We start from the raw sequence: 25160 nt of genomic DNA, 5'->3' as shown, positions 1-25160 counted from the left end.
ACTGTGGGTATGGAACAGGTGCAATTTAAAGAGAATTTGCAAATCATACAGTGACTATTCTCCTATGCAAATTTTAAGCTGCGCTATGGAAGAAAAAAAAAAAAAAAAGGAATTGTAATTATGAGAGTACTGGATTCCAGACATCTAAGTTAGGCTGTGTTCACACAACGATCTTTAAAGTGATACTGTCACCCACCTTACTCTAAGTGTGGTTCTCTGCACTATCCCCAAGCTAAGCTGCACAATTGGTATAGAGCTGTATAAAACTTCTCTGTGCCTTCTTTTTGTTTTACATCGGTGGACAGTGTCCACTAGGCAGGCTTCATGACAGTCTGGAGATGAGGCCCAACTGCAGTAAAGTCCCGCCCAGTTGACACAACTGATAAAATTAAGCAAGAGCAAAGGGGGTAACAGTATCACTTTTACGGCTCTTATTTAAAGAGCCGTACTTAAATTATTTAAAAACTGCCATTATTTTGATTATCAGATAACGGCTGTTATTGAATATACCTTGATGGCCGTCATTGCAATGATGGCCGTTGGTACATTATTTACGTTTGGGTTGAATCATGGCCACTTTAACGCCCTTTTGGGAGTGTATTTTTAAAGCTCCACTGAATTTTGTTGAAAAGACAGCAAAAGGATAGCCAAAAAAAGGTCTGGTTGTGAACAACTTAAAATAACACTTTTAGTTTGCTAAATAACAGCCGCCAGTAGATGTCCTAAACATTAATTTGATAGCCCCTGCGAAGAATGGCCATTATTCTATACATTGTGTAAACTAACGGCCATTGTTTCCATAGAATTCAATGAAAATAATTGAAGACTGAAAATGATGGACGTTATTTTGAGTACCGAATAATATTAATTATAATATTTGACTAAAAAAATACTTTGTGAACATAGCCTAACACTGCTTTGTGGAACATGTCATTTTAAACTGTGAAAGGAACCGCCATTGGTTTACTGGTGCAACCTACCTTGAGTATTGTGTTATTTATAGATTTCTTATGCTTCTGATTTATGATTATTTTCTTCTAGCTTCTTGTTTTCTTCTGTGTTACCAAGTTCTTTTCCTACATGTTTCGATGATGGGCTAAATAATATAACAAAAGGAGAATCATTAGACTGAGAACCAATTACAAAATTAAAAGAAAAATGCCACTTTAAATTGCAAAATGAATAGTTTATATTTTATATTTTAAGTGTTCTGGGTACAATCACACTATATAGCTTTGAAATTAGACATAAAAAGAAGTTACATATTAGAAATTAAAACATTAAATAGAACTTAACCTGACAGTGTAGGCTTATTTCCAAAGGGCCTATATACCCTACTGTCCCTCTGCAATGCATTAGGAATACAGCCAAGATATTCTTGGCTGTGTGAGGACAAAGGATTTATGATTCTCCAATCCTCAGAGAGATTTAATGCAGAGTGAAAGAACACCCCACACCCCCAATGGTTTAATAAGCAAACTGCAATGATGAACAATTTAAAAAAAAATGTGATTTTACAAAATGAAAAATTTTGTGAAAACATATATATTATTTTTTAACAATAATAGTACAAAGGGTAGTGGATGTAAATACATGTATGAATATCTCAGTGTTTCTCTATTTGCTTTGGCATCACTCAGCAGTTGTCCCCTCCTATATACACAGCTATGGGCAGCATGAAACTTAACCCTTCAGTAAACTGATCTGTCTCAAGATGACTTTTTTTTTTGTAGAAATAATAACCTTCAAAGGGAGAAAAGTAGCGAGGTAAATTGAGAAGAATTTTTCTCTAATAATATATAATTACTTTTAATATAATATTTTCTTTCATTATTGTTTTTTTTTTAGGTCTTCCGTTTTTGAGAGTTTACTTTTTCACATAAAGATTTTTATTGAAATGTAAACACACATGTTAATGCACTCTCAGTGTACTGCAATGTACAGGAACTAACCAAAGGAATAAGATTACAGCAGTTTGTCTATACACAGCGGAAGAATCAAATGAATCAAAAATGTCAATAGAAAACCTTCACAAATAAGTATATTCCCTAAGGTTAATTTGTTTGCTAGGCAGCAACAACATGTCTGCTGTAAAGGATCTGTTATGTTATCACTTAAGGCTAAGAGAAGACACTTGTTCCTCAAAAGAAACACCTGAAACACGCTGTAATAATCAGGCATGCGCCGTTTAACACGCTGCAATAATCAGGCATGCGCCGTTTATCTTGCCTAATCCTTCTTTGCCCAAATCTGAAAAAAGAATGTTGACCAAACACCTTTTTCCCCCCTAAATCACTGCTGATACCTTACTATTTTTTTTTACTTAATAATTGTGGTCAACTCTACAATAGTGTCACTCTACAAAAGTGTCACAGTCTTTTTTTTACAGGCGATTTTAAGAATCTTTGGAATTGGGTTTATTAGGCAAATATGCCATTATCTGCATTCAAAAAGACTTTTCCCAGCCCCCCCCCCTTCTCTCAATCATTTCTCATTATCCGGAAATCTTGACTCTTTTACATCAGTCGAGCCCTGTGTAATCTATGGAGAGGGGAGGGGGGAGGAGGGAGATCAGTCGCGAGTAGAGAACAAAGGATTACACAGTGAGAGCTGTGTGAAAGCCGGTATTCAGAGGTCAAAGAGGTCAGTGCTGACTTCAGAGGAGATAGCCCAGTGATGAAGCTGTAAATCCACTCTTTGTTGTCCTATTTTGGTGCATCATCTCCCTTTACCCCTCCCCTCTCCATAGAAAATCATAAAGCCAGTGGGGAGAGCTTCAAACTGCTTTTTCATGATAAAAATGCATTTTTTGGCTAATAAACCCAACTACAAAGTTTCTTAAAATCGCCTGTACTATTGATTTCTGCAAAAAAAAATTTTAAACAACAGTGATACTTTAACACTGAATATTCAATAAGTTATCCACCGGAAAACAGATACATGCATTATTTACAGGGTATTGTAGTATCCTTTATTCCAACTCTTCTTTGTACTGAGTGCTGCTGTTTTGAATACATTGACACTGGACAGGATCTGCAGAAGCAGCATTTGGTCTACCAAACCTCTGTTTTGCATTTTCACACACCACAGACCGAAAAGATAAAGCAAGACAGGCTTAATGCTGTTACTTGTTGAATGGTCACGGAGACTAGACATGACGATATCACACTTTTCTAAGCAAATATAAACAAAGGTCCACAAAGTTAAAAAAAAAAAAAAAAAAAAAAAAAAAAGAAAAAAGTTATTTTTAAGGCTTTGTTCACATGCTGTAATACAACAGCCGTTGTATTACAGCGCAGGGACTGGGCAGCATGTAGCATCTTCTTATGGCCGATACTGCAGTATCAGCAGTAGGAACATTATCTTTATACTATTTAGATTGCGGGCACCTTTGAGTGTGCTCATAATACAATTACCCATTGACCACAATGTAAAGTATGGCCGGGAGCCATACCTGTGTGCATGAACTATTTTCTACAGATGCTGTTCACCGAACTGGTGACTTAGAAAATAGTCCAGTCTATTTTTGTCTGCGTCCACAGTGAAAAATGGCGTTGTGTATACAGTGTGTATATACACTATGGCAGTGGTCCCATTGAAATCAATGGGATTGTAATAATCTCATTAACAACCGTCGTTCAAAGAACGGGCGTTGTTAATATAATTAATACAATATGTGAACGTAGCCTTAAGGAGTACTCCAATCATTAAAATTATTTTATACATTGTTGCCCTTACATAGAACATAATGAAGATCCTATTCTTACCTAACCCTGGAGTTCTCCAGCAGAACCTTCAGATCCTCTGCTGTACGATCCCACCACCACTACCAAGTGGGGACTGCCTCTGCAGCGACTGCCAACTGTGCCAATCATTGACTGAAGAGGGACAGCAACGTGGCCAGTGATTGGTTGAGCGTGACGGCGACGGAAGCGTTCAGCGGGGGGACCCAAAAACACTGCTGGAGGATCCCAGGGGGGGGGCGTGGTGAAGTAAATATTGGATTTTTTTTTATATTTTTTGCAAAGGTAGCTATATATCAATTTTTTTTTCAAATAAAGGGCAGCTGGATCATTGTATAAAATAAGCACTTTTTGCCTTTTATTTCAATCCTATTTCTCATTGATTGTAAGCTCTTGCGAGCAGGGCCTATATAAAATATCTGCTTTAGCCTGTGTATGTACATTGTGTATTAAAAGTGCTTTGGAATATGTCACCGCTATAGTCAGAGGTCAGAATCTCTCTGCTTCGGTACAAACTTTGCAGCTAAAACTTAATATAACACATGCCTAAGAAAGACAATATGAAAAAAAAATAATTATATGGGCTGGAACAAGTAAATGAATAAAAAGGTTCTTCATCAGGGAATGCACAGTATATAAGTTTATATTTGTTCTGTTCTACTTTTCATATTTTCTGTATCTTAAGCAATTCTTTCCAATCAGTTTCTGAGCGGTGTATGATGCCAGTATGGGGCATTTGCATTTATACAGCAGATTATGTTGCATAAAATAGGAGAGATGTAGTAAAATGCTTACCCACAATACAGCCAGCTTTAAAATTTGCTATGGCTAGGGAAAGTGCACAGGCATCAAATTGTGCAGTTACAGATGTTTGTTCATCCCAGAGATGTTTGTTTGGATCTTTTAAAACTGTAGAGTAGGTAGTAATTTGTATAAAAACTCTCACTAAGCTGATCCTTAGAGACTGATACACTAAAAATAAAGCTGTAACATGGAAGTAGAAAGCACTTTCCTCTACCAGACAGACAGGAATGCTCTATTCTGAATAGTGAACCAGAGGAGACGTCCAGCAGAAGTTTATGGACGATATATCCCCTTGTATAGATTGACCTAGATCTCTAGAAAATATATTGGTCAAATATGTATTGCTTCAGCTCCTTGGTTAGGAAATATACAAAAAAATCTATTTTTCCCAAAGCAAAACACATCTTACATTTTTTTGTACAGTAATTAATCTAGATAGATATATAATAATAATTATTATTATTGTTATTATTATTTGTATAGCGCCAACAGATTCCGCATATATATTTTATTTTAATAATTTTATAATTTATATAATTTTCTGACATTCCAAAAGGCTAGAATGAGCTTTACTTTCTAATCTTTATCATAAAAAGATTTTCCCAGATTAAGAGATCTATGGATTTAAAACAAACTTTCCAAAAATTACCTAAAGGATTCCAGACCCCAATGTACCAGTTGTCCGTGTTTGTTGACAAGTAAATGGATACATCAGGCGACCACTACAACTGCAGACAGAATATCAACAACTGTCCTACATGATCACCTAACAGATCCATAACATGGATGCCTCAGATTTACAAAAGAAAATATGAGATAAAATATCATGAAACTGAACCTCTGTCTGTAAGGTAAGTATTGCAAAGTATATTCCTTTGCAATTTTGAGCCTAAATGCATAATTTTAAAATCCTACAAAATCCCTTTAATTATAGATGACTTATGACTAGGCTATATCTCCTATTCACTACAATGGAGAATGAACATGCTTTCGCCATCCTCTCTGCCAGAATTTGGATGACTAGCCAAAACAATCCAGTGAAAAAGCCCCGTTAGGGTATATGCACATGGAGTAACTCTTGCTGAAAACCCCATGTGGAATCCACTGCTCCTCCCCGTGCACTTCCGCTTCCCCCTCTGCCGGCTCCATAGATTCCATTCTATAGTTGGGCGGATTGTGCTGTCCGCCCTAAGAAGTAATTTCTTTGGGCAGATAATGGAATCTGTCAACCATGTAATGGAGCCTATGTGACATGGCGGACCTTCAAGTGGGAGCAAGCGGTGGATTCCGCAGAGTTTTCTGCCAGAGTTAGACTGTGTGCATATACCCATATGGCAAAAAATACAGCACATAATCCTAATAAATATTGGAAATGGTGGGTGGTTACTCAAAAGCAGACTTCTATATCATGAACACCAGGAGGTTAGGAAAGCTAATGTATATGTTTGTATCTATAATGTGCTACATTTGTTCATCCCCCATGGCACACAGTGGTAAAGGGAGGGCTTTCATGCCCAATTGTTTAACAAAAACTAGGTTCCCTACAGACACCAATCGAAACACACGTGTCAAAGTCGGAGCAGGAGTGTAATTCTTCCATTAGTCTATATTCTCTCTTTAACTATCTCAGCTTGTATTATTCTAAGTTTAGGTTTTCGAGGAAGCAAGGAATAAAAGAATATTGTGATGTAAAAATTATATAGAAAATGTTGTTTTATTACAGCGATGAATCCATTCTTACTCTAAGCTCCACAATAAAAACACACATTTGAAGTATGCCTGCTGACACAAGAGGAGTTCTAGTAGAGGTGTTATTAAAAGTCAAGAAGGTAATTGCTTCGAATCTATGTAGGCTGCTGGCTTTGGCAAGATGCAGTGCTGTTCTTAGGATGCTTGCCTGCTGCTATGTGATTCTTTTCATAGGCTACCATCCATAGAGCTAAGAAGGATTTGAGCTTCAGCAGCCAATGCAGCAGGTGGCCTCTGAAAAATGATGCTGTGTTATCAATAGGATTCCAGGCCCATTGAAATGTTAACACCTTCTTCAACATAAAAAGATTCACTGCATGACTTGAAGCACAACGCTGCATTCATTTAGCCTATAATTAGAAATCTGACATAATTATGGTAAAGATGCTGTATGATAAAGGTTCTGAAATCAGAATAATTACATTCTCACTCCTTTTGCTGCTAGAGGAAACTTTTCTGTTTTTGTTTTTGTATATTATATTTTAATGGACATGGACATGACAAAAATGTGGTAAGCATTGGTCTTGTTAGCTGAAACTTAGAGGGTAAAGCTGGGTTTTGACATAACTAATCTACTAATTTATCAAGGGTGTATGGAAGGGAGTGCTACTGTATACTTTTCAGGACGTAGAAGGAAGACTGGATACATCAGGGCTTCTCAAATTTATACCTGCACCTCACCAGGCAATCCATGTCAATGCTGGGGCCTCACCAACAAACACAAACTAAACCACAGCACCAAATACTGCCTCATAGTGCACATAATATCCTCTAGCAATGCCTAACCAGCACCACAGTGGGACAATAAATGCTTCTCAACCAGCAATAAACCAGAAGCACAGCACAGAAATAAATACTGCTCCACTAAACACTGCAGTGCAGCATTAAAAACTGCCCCATCTGCGATAAACTACTACTGCAGTGCTAAAATATATACTGTTCCACCAGAAGTAAACCAACACCACAACGCAGAAATACATACTGCTCCAGCTGTAGTAAATCGACACAACACAGAAATACATACTGCTCCATCTGACGTAAACCAACACCACAATGCAGAAATACATATTGCTCCATCTGTAGTAAACAAACAGTACAGTTCAAAAATACATACTGTTCCACCCTCAGTAAGCTAACACCACTGTACAGCCGTCCTGACTGCTTAGCCCAGAACAAACAGAGGTTTACATGAATGGCAAGTTACCTTTTTATCTACTCCGTATCCCCTGCTCTATAACAGGTTTAAGCTGGGTTCACACTATGTATATTTGAGGCTGTATTTGGTCCTCATGTCAGGTCCTCATAGCAACCAAAACCAGGAGTGGATTGAAAACACAGAAAGGATCTGTTCACACAATGTTGAAATTGAGTGGATGGCCGCCATATAACAGTAAATAACGGCCATTATTTCAATACCACAGCCGTTGTTTTAAAATAACAGCAAATATTTGCCATTAAATGATGGCCATCCACTCAATTACAACATTATGTGAACAGAGCCTTTCTGTGTTTTCAATCCACTCCTGGTTTTGGTTGCTATACAGCCTCACAAATACAGCCTCAAATATACATAGTGTGAACCCAGCCTTAGGGTGCAAACACACACAGCAGATACGCAGCAGATTTGATGCTGTGTTCAGTTATTTAGACCTAATCTGCTGCGCATCGCAGCAGTAAATACGCAGCGTATATGCCGTGTGTGTTTGTACCCTTAATGCTGATTCAATTGCATTTTCAATTTAACAGGTCCCTTTAACTGGCTTTTAAATAATAATACTAGTTTCTGGGTTCCTCTAGTTGGCTTCTAATGTTTGCAGTCAATTGCCTACTCATAGAAAACAATGGCATACGGCCAATGATTTTAGCAACCTCCACATACATTAATTTTGCAATGTGCTTTAAGCATAGCATCTGAACAAAACATCATGTTGAACTTTCTTTCCAGCTGATGAATTTTCATTCATTTCATCAAACAGTGGCAGTAATGGATGAGAAGTAAATTCTTTGCAGTACATATACAGATGACCATACCAAGCTCTGTTGTTTACTTCATACACACAAATTAGAAATCATGTCTTCACTCTGGCTGCCTTGTACATTATGTATGGAAAGAATACTGTATATGGCAGAGATGTACAGTATATTCCACATTTAGCAGAGTGAACATTTATTGTAAGCAAACCATATAAACTTGGCTATGACAGTATTGCCAAGCTTTAGTTGAGAGCATGATTATTCAGACGGTAAAAATTGTATCTGCTACAGATGTGTAAAGTAATCAAACGACTTTAATAAAGAAATCAAACTAAATAAAAATCTAGACTTTATTCCAAAGTAAAAAAAAACACAAGTCAATATTTTTTATTCGTACTAAATTGGCACCGCAGTTTTCTACTACCTCTCTTCTAAATATACAGAAAGGAACATTTCTTTATAACTCACACAAGATTAGTGACATGTGCACGCCTATATTTCATGTTTATGACCTGTATAAGAATCTGAAGGAGAGTGACAGAAAGTTAAGTGTGCTCTTGTTGTCCTTTCCCTCACTCCTATGCATTCCTGTGAGGACTGTATATACAAGCCAATCTTGGAGCTTAGCACTGTCCTTGTACTTGGCCTTGTTTTGGCATTGGTAAGAGGCCCGGTAGACCTCCATTGACAGGTCATAAAAGTGAAATATGTTTAGTCCCTGGTCAAAGCACTGAATTCAAAGGCAAATAACACATAATACTCAAAAAAACATGAGTAAACTAATTTTTAATAACCCTATTACAACCAACTCAATTTTCACAAAAAGGATCAAGGGATTTTTGTTTCCTTGACCTCTAGCCACATACATAATTGTTTTTTTTTTCTAATAACGTGAAGCCTTATTTTTCTGTGAGATAACATAAATACGCTCATGCCACATTTTTTTTTTTTGCCTCTTTGGAAAAGCAGATGAATTTTTCACTCACTCCTCCCCAAATAAGCAACTGATGAGCTCATCTATTATGTATCTCTGACACGTAAGAAGTTTGCTTTGACTGAGCTTCCCCTTTAAAAGGGCCTACATCTAGATGTAGTACCTTAACAGAGTGGTAAAGATTCCATTGGATAAAGATTCAGGTAAAACAGGGGGCAATGTCAATCGTATTATTTCTTACTCATTCTTCCCACTACTCCGTAGCAATGCAGCCAATTTCCTTCTAGCCGTTACAAGACTGACAGGGCCACGTCAAAACTGACAGCAGGGTATAATGCTTGTATAAAATATAATTAAAGGACATATCTTTTAGGCATGCTGATTGACAGCGCCGCGGCTATTAACACTTCAAAAGCGTGCATTCCTGATTTTCCTTGGTAGAGAAAACTGCCCCAAAACTCTACATTTCCTGCTGTGTTTTACCTAAATTAACTAAAACAGTACAGAGGGAAAACATTTAAAAATCTATTAAAATATGTAAATATTTATTGCAATATTTGCATTTTGTAGTCAGGACCACACTTTTAGACTGCAGTATAAATACCTTTGAAGGTTTTTGCCGAGATCGATAATTTCCCTGGCTCTCCTAGTATAATTCTTGATCATTGTTTCATGAGGTCATCCCGGGAAACAATCCTCAAAACTTATAAGGCTAATGCAAACATAGCACAAATTAGACCTTTCCCAGATTATGATTTAGATATTGGAGGTGTGCTTCTAGCTGGTAAGTACAGATGTAGACTCGGGTTTTGTTTCCCAGCTTCTTCTAGTATGTAGGAGGAACTGAGAGGCAAGGCTGGGATTACCTCTTTTCACTACAGATCCTTGAAAGGGCTGCTCCTGTTTCTGTGTACTAAAAACTGCAGGAAGCCTCTACGCCCACTTCTGTGCAGTAGTAAGTTCTGTAACTACATACTTTAACGCTGTTTGCAGCTAAGGCTCCATACACACACAAAAAAAGTTAACTGAACCTTCAAATTGTGGCAGGTCTTATGTTAAAAGGGGCCTCACGTCTCTAGGTGATAGAAAAGAAGGGGAGCCATGCTTAATTTTAACACCTACTCTTTTTCCTCTCACTTTTTGAGATGTCTGGCTGTGACCTCCCCCACTGGAAACGCAAGCACACTTATGTAAGAGGATGAATATTCGCTTCACCAACAGCTACCAAAGGTAAATGGGCACCTTTCTACTTTGGTAGGCAACCATCTGTGAACTAAGCCCAGATGTTCGTCTTTTGTCCTTGCAGACAGAGCTCTTATCTAGACAGCCCTCCTTGTGCAGATATATTGTAAGAACCTCAGCAAGTGTATAAAATTGAAGTTTTAAAACCATAAGAAGACTTCAATAATCATTACAATTTACCAGTTGTTAAACCTTTAAATGCATTCATATCAGAAAATATAGCGACGCCCCCCCCCTAAAAAATTATATATATATATATATATATATATATATATATATATATATATATGTGTGTGTATATATGTGTGTGTATATATAGGCATAACATTTTTGCACAGAGTAGTTAGGTATGCTTAAAATAAAATAAAAATTAATGAAAAAAATTCAGCTACCTTGTTCTCTTTATGTATATCCAGTAGGCTAATCCAGCAACAAGTGCAGCCAGCAGAAGGCCAACAACAATTCCCACGATGAGTTTTGCATGATCATTGCTTTCACCTAAAAGTGATTATTGAAGTAAAAAGAATGGTAAAACTAAACCCAACCGCAGATATTTAGTAACGTGTGTTTAAAAGGAAGAGAACACAAACAAATGTGCCACGTAATACAAGTGAGCAAATGTCTGGGTAGCAATGTGAAATTATCTTTCCATTAAAAAAACATGAGATACAAGGATGACTTTGAGTTTGCTCTCGAGCTTCATGCCACTCTCTCAGCACAGACATACTAATTGTATTTCTTCCTGCTCATAGTCAAGTATTTAGTATGCAAAAGAATATACACAAGAGCTACAATCACCCCATCACATTACTTATTCTTCTCACCTTCCCAAACAGAAGATTGCTTACTTACAAAGACATCTTTCAGGACAGTTCTAAGAGTTAAAGTGCGGCAGAAAGAAAGATAGTGTCCTTAAATAATATTCAGCTGTGTACTAGATGGACTACAGAAAGGAAAGTGGAAAACCCAGGAAGAGGAGAAACACCTTACGCTACTTATTTACTTACCACTTCTATCATTAGGCTCTACTGGCTCTGGGATGCTGACTGAAATGAAAAATTGAGAAGTGAAATTAAAAAAGAAAAAAAATCTTCTGATGATGTCTAAAAGTCACCTTCACCACCATAATGTGTTCTAATCTGCAGCAGTAAAATTACTCTTCCCTTAGTGCAAGTAAAACTACGGAGAAGGTTTCACTTTTTCACCGACGTAATAGGGACCTGACTAACCAAATCTTCTTTCTAGAATCCTCTCCTCTACAGGATGACAAGGTTAATACAGATGAAGGGGAACTGCAAAGTGATAATTCCCAATTCACAGAGAAGACTGTAAATCAGGTCAATCAGGTTGCTGTTTTAACCTTTCCCTTCTAATTATGCTTTATAGAGGCCTCTTGGCTTCTTTCTGCAACAATTTAACTCTGATGTAATCTGCCATTTCCAACTTTGTTTTCTGCCCAATAAAAATAGTGCCATCCTTTCATCCATGCATTCGTTGTTACAGAAAATGCCAGACTATGGGTTGAATTAATGGGAAAAAAAAACTTGATTTATGTTGCGATGAATAAAGGTGTGATTTTACATGTTGACAAGAAAGGAGGAATGGCTAGTGCACGAGTTAGTCATGTGTACCTTGGCACCACACATAATAAGCGTAAAACAGAAGGACATCAGCAACAGTCAATGGACAAGGAACTTACTAGCAGAGATATTTAAGTAATTGGTTTCTTTTCCCAGTTTGTTTTCAGCGCTGCAGTTTATAGTGACATTTTCTTCTGGGGAAATAATAATTTTTGCAGTATATCTTCCATAACTTAACATTGTTTCTTCAGTCTGTAAAATATAAGAGATGGTAAGGTTAGATTCTAACACTATAAACTCAATTCAAAGTGATTTGTTAAGTTTAATTGTAAGCCAATGGTAGCGAGTGTTATTTACATGCATGCTCAGATACTATGCATCAAGTATCTTCATACACACAATGATAACAAAGACATATGTTAATATACTGTAGGATCAGCTATTGTGCAATATCCACTGTAAGTAAACAGTATTGAATACATTAAACCAGGAACATTGATTCACATCTATTAAGAATATAGGCATAAAAAACTCACCTTGTTTAAGTATACTCCATTCCCTAAACTGAAACACTGGACTTCAGGTTTTGGAAAGCCGTCTACTTCATAGAAAATGGTTTTTGACTTTCCATCAGCATTTGTTTTTTTAGATAGCTTGATCCGTGGCTTTCCTAGAGAGGAAAGTAAAGGTATATACAGTACAATGAAAAATTGGATTTCTATTCTTTTATCTACTTATAAAGATTCATAAAGATTAAATACTTAATAGGGCTTGCAAAACTCTGTTTTAAATAACTTATATCTCCATGAACAAAAAAAGTTAAATAAATAAATAAATCACAGCAACCAGAGGATGTTTTACTAAAGTTTTTAATTAAAGGGGTTATCCAGCACTACAAAAACATGGCCACTTCATTCCAGAGAAAGATCGACTCTCGTTCCCAGTTTGGTTGCAGGTTTTGTAACTCGGTTCCATTGAAGTGAATGGAGCTTAAAGGAGCTATCCAGCGCTACTAAAACATGACCACTTTCTTCCAGAGACAGTCCCACTGGATAACCCCTTTAATTGCAAACCCCACATGAACTGGAGACAAGAGTGATGCTGTCTCTGGAAGAAAGTGGCCATTTTTTTGTAGCGCTGGATAACCCATTTTAAGTTCCACATGTCAACTTCCTTTCTCAAACATAAAATGGTTGCAGTGGTTTTTCTTTTTTAATGTGGGTGAAAGACATTGTTCTATAAAACAAAAACATGAATAATAGGCAGGTTGTACCAACCTTCGACAGTAAGCTTTAGTGTTTTTTTCCTCCTTAGACCATCAACTTCTAGTAAGCTAGTCTCACACTCATAAACACCTGAATCTCGATATTGCAGGTTGGTAAAAGTTGGTTGTGTGAGAATTTTTTGGTTCTGGAAAAACAAACAATATATAGATATGTTATGGTAGCTTACAATGTACTTGTGATAATAAAAAGGCCAACAACAACACATCCAGAAAAAGACTAGACTTATTTATCCCTGGCAAAAGGAGAAGCAAGGGGAAATGTAATGTTTATTTATTTATTTTATTTATTTTATTTATTTATTTATTTATTTATTTTTTTGGGGGGGGGGGGGGTAATTATTAAATTTTATTTTATATAAATTTTTTGTAACTTTATAAAAGGGTGACTTTAACGATGATGATCATATCATTACTATAATACATTGCACCAGTCCTCTAGTGCAGTGTTGTGAGCCTGTCAGCCTACCATTGCCAAGTAACGTGCTGCAGACACGGCAGGGTACTGTGACATCCATAGCAGGCCTGGGGCCCTTCAGAAGGTTCCCCAGCTACCATGGAGACCTATTGGCACTGGAGAAGTACTGCACTGCACACTCTTTACATGTCGTGGTCACAATATGACAGCGGCATGTAAAGGCATCTACCAGAAATGGTGGTTTTCCCAATCCTGTCAGATAAAGCGGGGACCTGGCTGTCATACTTACAGGTACATTTCCGCACTCCCCGCATGAGAGACCTGCGGCACCTTATTCTAGGCCCGCTATGAAAAGGTAAGTGCTCCTAATGACCGCCGTAAAAGGCGTATCAGCAGTCATTAGGAAGTTAAAGTATTGACAAACAGATCAATTTGTTTTAAATCATTTTTAGTATCTTATTTTCTATGTTAATAATTTAACACCATTATATCATTTAAACACAGCCTGACACAGAGATATTAGATAGAGATGTATATTGGAAATATTAAAAACAAAACATTCGGTTAGTCGGTTGTTTCTGGGTAGCCAATGTATTATCTTAATGAGAACCATAAATAATGCGATACTGCACTCTAAAATACAAGTATTTGTATGTAGCCTTGTGTACATGCGTTCTTTTCTTATTTGAAGTTTTAGTAGTTTCTACTTTATATGCCTATTCAGGATAAATCCTTATGGGAAGTGCATTCATTTTTACCAGACTCCACTCACACAATTTAAGGCTTTTCTATTCTAGATCTGTTTGTATAACAGATGTTTGTAGAGGCCATAAAAGGGAATAAAACTTACTTTCATCCACGTAACTGAAACATTTTTACTGGCAGAAGGAATGCAAGATACCGAAAGACTGTCTCCAATCTGTTTGGTAATATCTCCACTAGGTGTCAAGGACAAGTCTAAGTCTAGAAGACAAGAAGATAATTATAGATGGCAAGGAAAACATACAGTGCTTTTCGAGTTTCAATGATTCTTTTTTTCTGTTTAGCAACATTTGTCTCAGAAGAATTAGAGGGCAAAATGAAAATGGAAATTTATAATCACAATGCAAGGAACATACAACTTGTGCTTAATAAATATTACTAACATCTTGGTTGTTGGATACTGGGTAACACAACTGCAGTATTGCTGCAGCATTTGTTTGGATTCTTTCTCTGGGTATCACTTAGAACCAAGAGCATTGCAAAAAGTTTGCAAATCAAAATCCCGTTAGAACCAATAACATATCTGTAATTGTTTCTATTGGGTCTCATAACTGGAAGTATATGCAATAAAGTGATACGTATGTGGTCAAGTCTAGTCAAACTGTAAAAACAAACAGCACAAGTAGCCTTACAGGGACTACCTGGCGTTAAGTTTATTCTACAGCTATAAATGTGGTAGGACTGGCAATACTACCATGTTGCCAGCATGTTACAGCTTGTCGCCTTCCTGAATATTTGGTTAAAATCACAAAACTTCAAAGGAAGGAAACATTAAATATATGTATTTTTGAAAATGTGTCTATTATTCACAGAATTCTAAAACTTAGATTCTGTAAAAAAAAAAAAAAAAGGAGGGGAACATAGGAAGTCTTCAGTCTAAATATAAGGGCTTCTATAAAAAAATAAAATAAAAAATTGAACAATCTTTTAAAAAACAGGACGAAAGTACCTACATGTTAAATTATTTTACGCTCTGGATGGAAGTCTATGTTATATCACCAAAAAAAAAAACAACAACAAATCTGCTTAGATATATTAGGATTTTATCATTTTAAGCAAGCATGGTTTGCATTGGAGGGAACTGCAAGTGCTGTTAAAAAACGATCACCTAATCGAGACCCAACTATTAGCAGAAGCTGATCTTGAGGATTGTATTGATATTTATATATCTATAGTCACTAGAGATAAGCAAACCTTGGGTTCAAAGGGCATTTGTTTACCGGTGGCTGAAGAAGTTGGATGCAGCCCTAGGGAGTGTTCATGTTTTCCAGGACTACTCCTAGGGCTGCAACCAACTTCTTCAGCCATCGGTAATCAAATGCTGAGAGTTTGAAACCAGAGTGTACTCAAGCTTCGCTCATCTCTAATCGTCACCTATACGTTTCATTGGTCACATTTTACATGACCCTTTTTATTGTAGCTCCTCCAGCAGGTAGTTAAGGGCACTCCTACGTCACCAGCTGTTCTCAAATGGTATGGTCAAAAATATTTTTGCTTGCAATAAGTTTTTTTTTTTACTTTAGTTTCCCCCCCCCCCCCAAAGATTAAAGCAAAGCTTAGTATTAGAGTTATGGGTTGAGAAATTTTGCTTTCTGTTTAAGAAAACCATTATATAATGGCATGAATTTATAAAAAGAAAACCACAATCTCTCAGAATTTTAGAAAACAAAAATAGCTTTGAATAAGAAGGTAATAAATATGTATGCATGGGAAGATATAGTCGATATAAATCTGCGCTTCATAAGCTATATTCTTCTGTAAACATATCAAAATTCATCCCATTTAAATGAAAATTCTTATTATCCTATGAAGGAAATTCCATGATGTTTGCTAATCTGCAATGACCTTAAATGACCCCAATTTCCAATATTATCAACATATTACAAACACAAGCACTTTTTACAGACATATCAGAAATTTACATTGTGAGATAGAATCTTGGGCTTTTTAGCAATTTTCAAAGCAGCTAGCTAGATGTTTACAGCACAGAACGGAATGACTTTTACTTACAATGCACGGTAACCATGGTTGAGGCAATCATAACTTTGTTTAACAATGAGCATTTGTAATCCCCTGTTGCATTTCGTTTTATGTCCGTTATAATGTAGGCACTTGAACTACGTATCCCTTCTTCTTGACCCTGTAAAGAAAACAGATGTGGCAGTTTGTAATGCAAAATCTAGGAAATGCAGAGAGTTACAAAAATGATATAATGTTTAACCTCTTAAGGACATAGGACGTACCGGTACGTCCTATGTCCTCACTTGCACTTCAAAGCGGGGCCGCGCGGCGGCCCCGCTTTGAAGTGCCGCGATCCCGGGTGCCGCGTGTAGCCCGGGACCGCCGCTATTAGCGGGCACGGTCTGATCGCCGTGCCCGCTAATTAGCTAATCGGAGGCAGCTGTCAAAGTTGACAGCTGCCTCCGATTACCGGAGGCAACGTTTCCCTGGTGTCTAGTGGGGGAGATCGCTCCTCCGGGACCTTGTCCCGGAGGAGCGATCTCCGTTACTGATGCCGGCCGGGGACGCGTCCAAGATGGCGCCGTCCTCGGCTCGGCACTCGTTTACTTCCGGCTGCAGCAGCCGAAAGCAAACGAGTGCCGATCTCATGGATCTCTGCAGCATATCTATGCTGCAGAGATCTCAATGAGAGATCACAGTGTATATACTAGAAGTCCCCCAGGGGGGCTTCTAGTATATGTGTAAAAAAAAAAAAAAAGTGTTGTTAATAGTAAAAAGCCCCCTCCCCTAATAAAAGTCTGAATCACCCCCCTTTTCCCAGGTTTTAAATAAAAGTAAACAAATAAATAAATAAATAAACATGTTTGCTATCGCCGCATGCGTAATCGCCCGAACTATTAATTAATCACATTCCTGATCTCGTACGGTAAACGGCGTCAGCGCAAAAAAATCCCAAAGTGCAAAATTGCGCATTTTTGGTCGCATCAAATCCAGAAAAAATGTAATAAAAAGCGATCAAAAAGACGTATATGGGCAATCAAGGTACCGATAGAAAGATCAAATCATGGCGCAAAAAATGACACCTCGCACAGCCCCATAGACCAAAGGATAAAAGCGCTATAAGCCTGGGAATGGAGCGATTTTAAGGAACGTATATTGGTTAACAACGGTTTGAATTTTTACAGGCCATCAGATACAATATAAGTTATACATGTTATATATCGTTTTAATCGTAACGACTTGAGGAACATGCATAACAAGTCAGTTTTACCCCAGGGTGAATGGCGTAAAAACACATTTCCCCCAAATAAAAGAAATGCGTTTTTTTTTTTTCAATTTCACCACACTTCGAATTTTTTTCTGGTTTCGCAGTGTACTTTATGCAAAAATTCAGCCTGTAATTGCAAAGTACAATTAGTGACGCAAAAAATAAGGGGTCATGTGGGTTTCTAGGTGGAAAAATGCAAGTGCTATGACCTTTTAAACACAAGGAGGAAAAACCGAAAACGTAAAAACGAAAATGGGCCATGTCCTTAAAGGGTTAAAAAAAAAAAAAAAAAAAACAACAACAATATAATGGCCATATTCCAACAAGTGTCTATTCATTTAAATATTTTAAATATTCATTAAATATAAAAAAAATCTTATTTAAACTTGATTAATATTATATTTCCTTATCATTAGCAATTAAAGATTCCAGTGTTCTCTATGGGAACCATAAACATGAAAACACAATGCTAACTAGCTATAGAAAGAGGGCTAGGTTTCTTTTGCTTTGGTCCCTTCTCCTCATTCCCAAAATGAGCCTAAAAAAATAGCAATTTAATGTAAAAAAACAAAACAAAAAAACCCAATATATGGCTAGTTTTACACTGCATTTTTGCAGTCTGTTTAACATATCCGTTTTTAAATGGTTGCTTTTAATGTACAGAAAAACATGGTCAACCAGGTTTTTGTGTACACTAAAAAATAAAAAATAAAATCCATTTGATCCTTTTCTTTTAGGGTGTGTTCACACGTACAGGATCTGCAGCAGATTTAATGGCCCAGATTTGATTTGCTTTGAATCTGCAACTTCAAATCTGCTGCAGATCCTGTACGTGTGAACGCACCCTTATAATAGAAGTGAACAGAAAAACGGATCTAATATGGATTGCTCACAATTGCATCTGTTTCTGCATCCTCTTTTTTTTCATTAAATGTATACGTTAAATGGCCTACAAAAACGCAGTGTGAACCCAGCCGTAGGCTAAGTTTACACAATGTTTTTCAACGGCTGTTATTTTGAGTATCAAATAACAGTTGTTGTTTAACATGCGGTACTTTGGCAGCCACCATTGCAATAATGTATATTTTTAAGTTTATGTTCGCCATATCTTTTAGGTGTGGCTATTTTAAAGTCCCATTCAATATAATGGAAAATTACGGTGAAAGGTTAAATAGAAAATAAAAAATTAATGACATTAACATTTATTTGATGGCTGCTGTTTGCACAGATTTCAATGGAAATCATTAAAGAATGAAAACGGCAGGTATTTTAGATAATAATGGTGGCTTTTTTTTTACAGTGTAAGAACACAACCTAAAAGAGAAACTGTCTTTGGTATCCACTACAAATTATAGTTATTTTTTAATTTTTTATTACGCTCTTGAAAAATGAAAGCTGTGATTGGTTGTCCATGTAAAACAAACACAGCTTCTGATTATCTTCCCAAGTCTGAATATTCAAGTTTTATATCTAGAACTTAATATATAAGTGCTCTATGATGTTAGCTAGTCTTATAAACAACTTATTACGGTAAAGGGACAGGAAGCAGGGGACTTATTTATTGTAGGCTTTTTCTTCCTCCCTGCTGAGGTCAACTCTGGGATGTCAGCAACAGTGAAACTTTGAGAAATAGATAGAGCTAAAATAACTTATATATCATACGTAGACAAGGAAATACAAGATGCATGCCTGTGGAGGGAATTTGCAAGCTAATAAAATCCTGTGATTACAGCAGCCACTGCACTGATTTAAGCAATGCGTACTAACTGGGGAGAGGCGTAATAGAGGTGGCAAACATAATGTGAGCTATTGGGACTGCAGAAGCAATGATTTCATCGTATCTGTACCATGGCAGACAATAATAACTTACTTTGATTAGACTAGGAGGGAATTTGCAAGCTAATAAAGTCCTGTGATTACAGCAGCCACTGTACTGATTTACGCAGTGCATAGTGATTGGGGAGGGGCTTAATAGAGGTAGAGTTATTGGGACTGCAGAAGCAATGACTTCATTGTATCTGTACCATGGTGGAAAATAATACCTTCCTTTGATTGCACTAGTAAGAAATAGAAGTGTGTGGTACAAATGACCAAGTTTTTAACAGACTGCACAAGAATACCTCACAAGACAGCACTGTATTTTTCAGTGAAGGTACACAAACATTTGTCAACAGAAAATACATCATCTTGAAAGGAACACTGGCTTTAAGGTATACATAATGATGTCAAGAAATAACATAGGTCAAGAAATCCAGACAACACTTACTGGAAGGTAAAACAAAAATTCTTGTGGGGGCGGATTGCCATTTCCGATACACTTCAATGTAATGTTATCTCCTTCTTTTATAGTTTTTTTGGGCGACTGTACATGAATTGTCACCTTCTCTGTAGGGTCTTAAAAAAAAGAATGAACAATTTTATCAAGTACACAATTATGTTGTACATAATATACAATTTAAATGGCTGAATTACACACCATTTTCACATTAAGCAGGGAAACGTAATTGCCTTAATGCATCTTTTATACAAGGATTGAAGTTAATGGGCACTTTCTAAACACAGAACCATTCCTAATTAAAGGGTAACATAAAGAAACCATGTAATACAAAAATATATATAACTCAAAACAACAGTCTTAAGCCATTACTATTTTTCAAGGCAAAGGACTGGTAGCAAGAATTTCACAGCAGGTAAAGAATTTTTACTGTTACTTTAATAGACTGAAAAAAAAATAAATAAAAAATAAAACCGCAGCAATACTTTACTAGACGTCTTAAACACTATCAAACCATTATAGAACAAAATCTTTTCAGACCCCAAATTAGACTAAAAGACATCCTCCATATACACACTGCTCCCTTGGCCCCCTTCTCTCCTTTGGTCCCATCACCTCTGACTGGCCACCCTGCCATCCCCATGACCCCAAATTGGTCACCTTAATTTTCTATAGTGCAATACAGACTCGAAAAGACCTGTGTCTAAGGTCTTAAAGAGTTTGCAGAAATAATGCTATATGCCCTCCTTGTCCTGTGTGCCTTGTTTTGTGTAAAATCGCGGTAATAACACAGTGGTTTTGCTGTTATTTTGATCAGAATTGCTAAAGGGAGGTCTTAGAGCACGGAAAGTATATGTCCATTTTGTACTGCAATGGGGCTCCTAGGAAGTTCAGGGTTTGGGGGGGCTGTCTGAAACAAATTTAAATTAGTCACTGCCCGCATGTACATGAATGTTCCATAATTCATTGTCTGTTGGAGGTGACAGACAGCTCAGATCCCCTGTTCTCTAAGGGTACTATTACACAGAACGATAATCGGCCCTATCCGGCCGATTATCATTCCGCGCGATAAAGACAACGTTCAGCCGATGATGTCATCGGGTGATCATTGATATAGGTTCTGACCTAAAATTGTTGGGCGCCAACCGCACAACGCTACGTGTAATAGCAGTGCGCTGCCGGCGCTGACGACTAGCAAAAAAGAATACATTACCTATCCCGGCTGCAGGGCTCCTCTTCCTCTGTGCTTCTCCCCGGGTCCCGCGCGCTTCACCTTCTGAGGGGCCTGTCTCAGCTGACATGCCGCTCAGCCAATCACTGGCCGGGACCGCAGTGGCCAGTGATTGGCTGAGCGGCCTGTCAGCTGACACAGGCCACTCTGAAGCTGCAGCGTGCGGACCTGGGAAGAAGCACAGAGCAAGAGGAGCCCTGCAGCCTGGACAGGTAATGTATAAAGTGTAAACAAGTGCTGCAAGGACAACGGTAATGATGTCCTTGCAGCCCTTGTTAAACGATTATCGGGCCTTATAATAGGGCCAGTAAACGAACGCCGATCTAGCAGAGTAATTGTACCCTAACACATGTCAATTCCTTGCACGGGGAGTGGCTGAAGCGGAGGCGAGGGAGCCTCTCATAGACAGGCTATGACGCTCTGCAGGCAAGGCAAGGAAAGAGTTCCACCACCGAATTCTGCCACATTATTCAGTGTGAACATACCCTTAGGCTGCGTTCACACGTCCTGCGCTCTGTACATGAAACACTGTCATTACAGTGCCTCAGCGAGTCAAAGAGTTTCCCCGCTGCAAGCATGATGTGGATACATCATGCCCTCTGGGGAAACAGACCAGGGTTTGCATTCAATGCCTGTGTCGTCCGTGTTTCAAGGCCAGAACACAGGACGTGTGAATGCAGCCTTTAGAGTGATATTAGACAAAGCAAATGTCTTGCTACCTGATCAACAATAAACTAATGCTGTAGGATTGCTTTTGAGAACTATCTGAAATCACTCACCACAGTATGTAAAACAATAATCTCTGTTAACAACTGTTATTGAGACAAGTTTTTAGGACTACCTACAAAGCAGATTCAGGCTGTGTTCACACTACGTATATTTCAGTCAGTATTGTGGTCCTCATATTGCAACCAAAACCAGGAGTGGATTAAAAACACAGAAAGGCTATGTTCACACAATGTTGAAATTTAGTGGATGGCCGCCATTTAATGGCAAATATTTGCTGTTATTTTAAAAGAACGGCTGTTGTATTGAAATAATGGCCGTTATTTACTGTTATATGGCGGCCATCCACTCAATTTCAACATTGTGTGAACAGAGCCTTTCTGTGTTTTTAATCCACTCCTGGTTTTGGTTGCAATATGAGGACCACAATACTGACTGAAATATACGTAGTGTGAACCCAGCCTTAATCTGCAAACGATGAACAGATATGAAAACAACAGGCGAACTATCAACAATGATTTTTTGACATGTTGAAAGACAATGATGTAGTGATCACTGGGTGTTATTACACAGGCAGATAATCACTCGTTGTTGGTTGTTATAGTGAGTTTTTAAACGATAACTACTAATAGGGCCCTTATTCTCTGTGGATAGGGGATAAGTGTTCCAACCTGGAATGCATTTTTAATACTTTTGAAAAGTACTAGCAAGGAAAACAAACAGCTAGATAACCAAGTTTGTGGTTCTACAGTAACCACATTTTTTGTCTGCATAGGATATTCCACACCTGCTATGTAGATTTATACTTTTAGCCTTTCTATTTTATGTGGAAACATGAATTCACATTGTATTATAACTGCAAGTGACCTTCGCCAGCACCTGCATTAATCAATACAATATCAATACTGTATGAATTATGGTTGACCTTTATTAAATTCATCTGAAAAGCTGTCTTCTGTCCACTGAAACGGATAATCTTAAAATGGGCACTACTTCTATGTTTGAAAGAAAATGGAAAAAAACTGTAATTTTTCAAAAATAAATGCTTCATTAACTTGATTGAATGTGTCCTCTAAGATCTAACCATACAATTTACATATATTATTGTTAGTTACGATACAGTAACTGGTAAACTGATAAAAGTAAAAGAAACAATCCCTTACATCTCTCATCCCTAACACACAACAGTGGTCTTAAATGTGACCTAGGAGAGGAAGGTAAACCACAAAGTAGCCCAACGTGGTGACTACTCTCAAAACAGTGTTGAGAGTCTTTTCTGAGCAAACAATTACTTATAAATTCAAGACAATATATGTTAAAGGGATCAGACACCTTTGTGTCTCCGCCTAGTTAGGTCTAGTAAAATAAACATCTCTTACCTGGTTATAGTCTAAACACCAAGATATATATACAAATAATAAGTAAACATCATATGTAAAATGTATGGATAACACTTACAATAGATGTCAAAGACAACAGGATCAGACTCCATCACTGCCACCCCATTTGGCATATTGTAAGTCACTGCACATGAAAACTGTGCATCAATGTCATTTTTGGTTGACATGTACTGCAGTGAAGAACGAATGTTAAGAAGGCCACTTGTCTCATTTCTCTCTTTTACCCATTCTATGGAAACACCTAAACATAAGATACATCATTAGTAACATTACCTCATACAACATATTCTGAATGTTCACTGTACAGTGCGCTTTGCCACAGACTGGCCCTTGTGTACTTCTCTGTCATACAAAAGGTGGCTAACAGGTATCTTAAGTGTGTAGCCAGCTTTAAGGCCTTAAGAGCGTATTAACTGTAAGTCATTTGAGTTAATCAAGATAGCAGAATGGAGATAAATCACTACCAGGCCAAACAGAACCCAGCAGAATGTTTGAAGTGTACTGAACGCAATATATGAATGGGGAGAACACAATGAAATAACTTAAAGAAGCATTCCAGATTTTTTTTTTTTTTTTTTTTTTTATTTCTGGCCTGCTGCAGTCTGGCACATATACTTACAATTGACTGCGGTGTGGCTTCATTCCGGTAGTACATCAACATTCAAATCCCACTGGCGCCCACGTGACCTCTTTGCCAGTTGGCCTGCAGCTAAGGAGGACAGAAGTCAGGGTCTCCAATGCCTCTCTATGAGAGTGCTCTCATAGAGACGCATTGAAGACCCTGCCTTTCGGCCTTCAATAGCCCTGTAGAAAGTAGCGGGTCAGAAGAAATGTGATGTCACTGCCAGTGAGATCCGATGGCGCAGTAGGACCAGAATTAAGCCACTCCGTAAGACACTGATCATCAATGGTTAAGTATTTGTGGCAGCCTACAGCGGGGTGAGAAATTAAAAAATAAAATATAAATTAAGAAAAAAAAAAAAAGTATTCTCTACAACTGTAAAATTCAGTTAAAACAAGGAATTTGACCAAAGAATCCAGATTGAATTCATGTATTGTATGTTCTTTCAGATATGGTATTCGGCAAACAAGAAGAATCTCATGCATTATTAAAAAGTAAAGTAAAAAAGCTTTGTTGCCAAAGTGATTATAAGTGTAGACATACAGTGTATATTTAGTTGTTTTACATGTCCTCGTTGAATATTTGATACAAACAGCATCCACTTATAAGAGAAGAACAACATAATTAAGCTTTGTCCTTCCAAGTATAATTACAGCATCACGCTGGATAACTGGATTTTAAGTGACTACTCCGGTATGACAGTGAACCGTGCTGCATCTGGGTGTAATTAAAAAGCAATATAGTGATACTTGCTATTTACTTTTATTAACTTACTACTGCAAAAGTGGAGGTAGTATGGCTGAAAACTTGCTACATTGGCCATTTTTAAAGTGAAACCGATAATAATCTCTCAATGGAATAATCAAGACAAACAAAGCTAATATAAATACAAAAAACTCAAAACTTGTTTGAGTCGGCAACTTTCTCTGAACCGGAGCACTCGGCATTTGACTCCCGACGGCTGGAGAAATTAGATGCCGCCCCAGAGCTGCCATGAAAACATGGATACAGCATGTTTTCCAGGCCTCACTAGGACGGCATAAAACTACTCCAGCTGCTGGGGGTCAAATGCAGAGTGCTCCGGTTTGGATAACGCTGCCGAATCAGAACAGTTCGGCAAGTCTAGACAGGCGGACAAAATTTCTATTACTTCTGCCTTACATTTAAATACAGTTTGTTAAATATGACA

The 25160-nt window shown here is 37.5% G+C and overlaps 1 protein-coding gene across 2 annotated transcripts in view; it reads right to left on the bottom strand.

The window, feature by feature from the left end:
- ALCAM (activated leukocyte cell adhesion molecule) overlaps positions 1–25160 on the bottom strand; it is an 82086-nt gene that overhangs the window by 3336 nt on the left and 53590 nt on the right. Inside the window, exons 6-15 of one of the 2 annotated variants that reach the window (XM_069971092.1) lie at positions 23408–23590; positions 19984–20111; positions 16499–16628; positions 14577–14689; positions 13304–13436; positions 12563–12696; positions 12146–12278; positions 11454–11492; positions 10839–10944; positions 981–1096 (exon numbers count right to left, since the gene is read on the bottom strand). In XM_069971092.1, the coding sequence (XP_069827193.1) occupies positions 1009–1096; positions 10839–10944; positions 11454–11492; positions 12146–12278; positions 12563–12696; positions 13304–13436; positions 14577–14689; positions 16499–16628; positions 19984–20111; positions 23408–23590 (1187 nt within the window). In that variant the 3' untranslated portion in view covers positions 981–1008. The remainder of the gene's footprint in view (positions 1–980; positions 1097–10838; positions 10945–11453; positions 11493–12145; positions 12279–12562; positions 12697–13303; positions 13437–14576; positions 14690–16498; positions 16629–19983; positions 20112–23407; positions 23591–25160) is intronic. The other variant, XM_069971094.1, reaches the window with a different exon arrangement.

This window comes from Dendropsophus ebraccatus, chromosome 5 (assembly GCF_027789765.1).
Source record: "Dendropsophus ebraccatus isolate aDenEbr1 chromosome 5, aDenEbr1.pat, whole genome shotgun sequence".
In the NCBI taxonomy this organism is placed as follows: Eukaryota; Metazoa; Chordata; class Amphibia; order Anura; family Hylidae; genus Dendropsophus; species Dendropsophus ebraccatus.
This window is presented reverse-complemented; position numbering and strand designations above follow the sequence as displayed.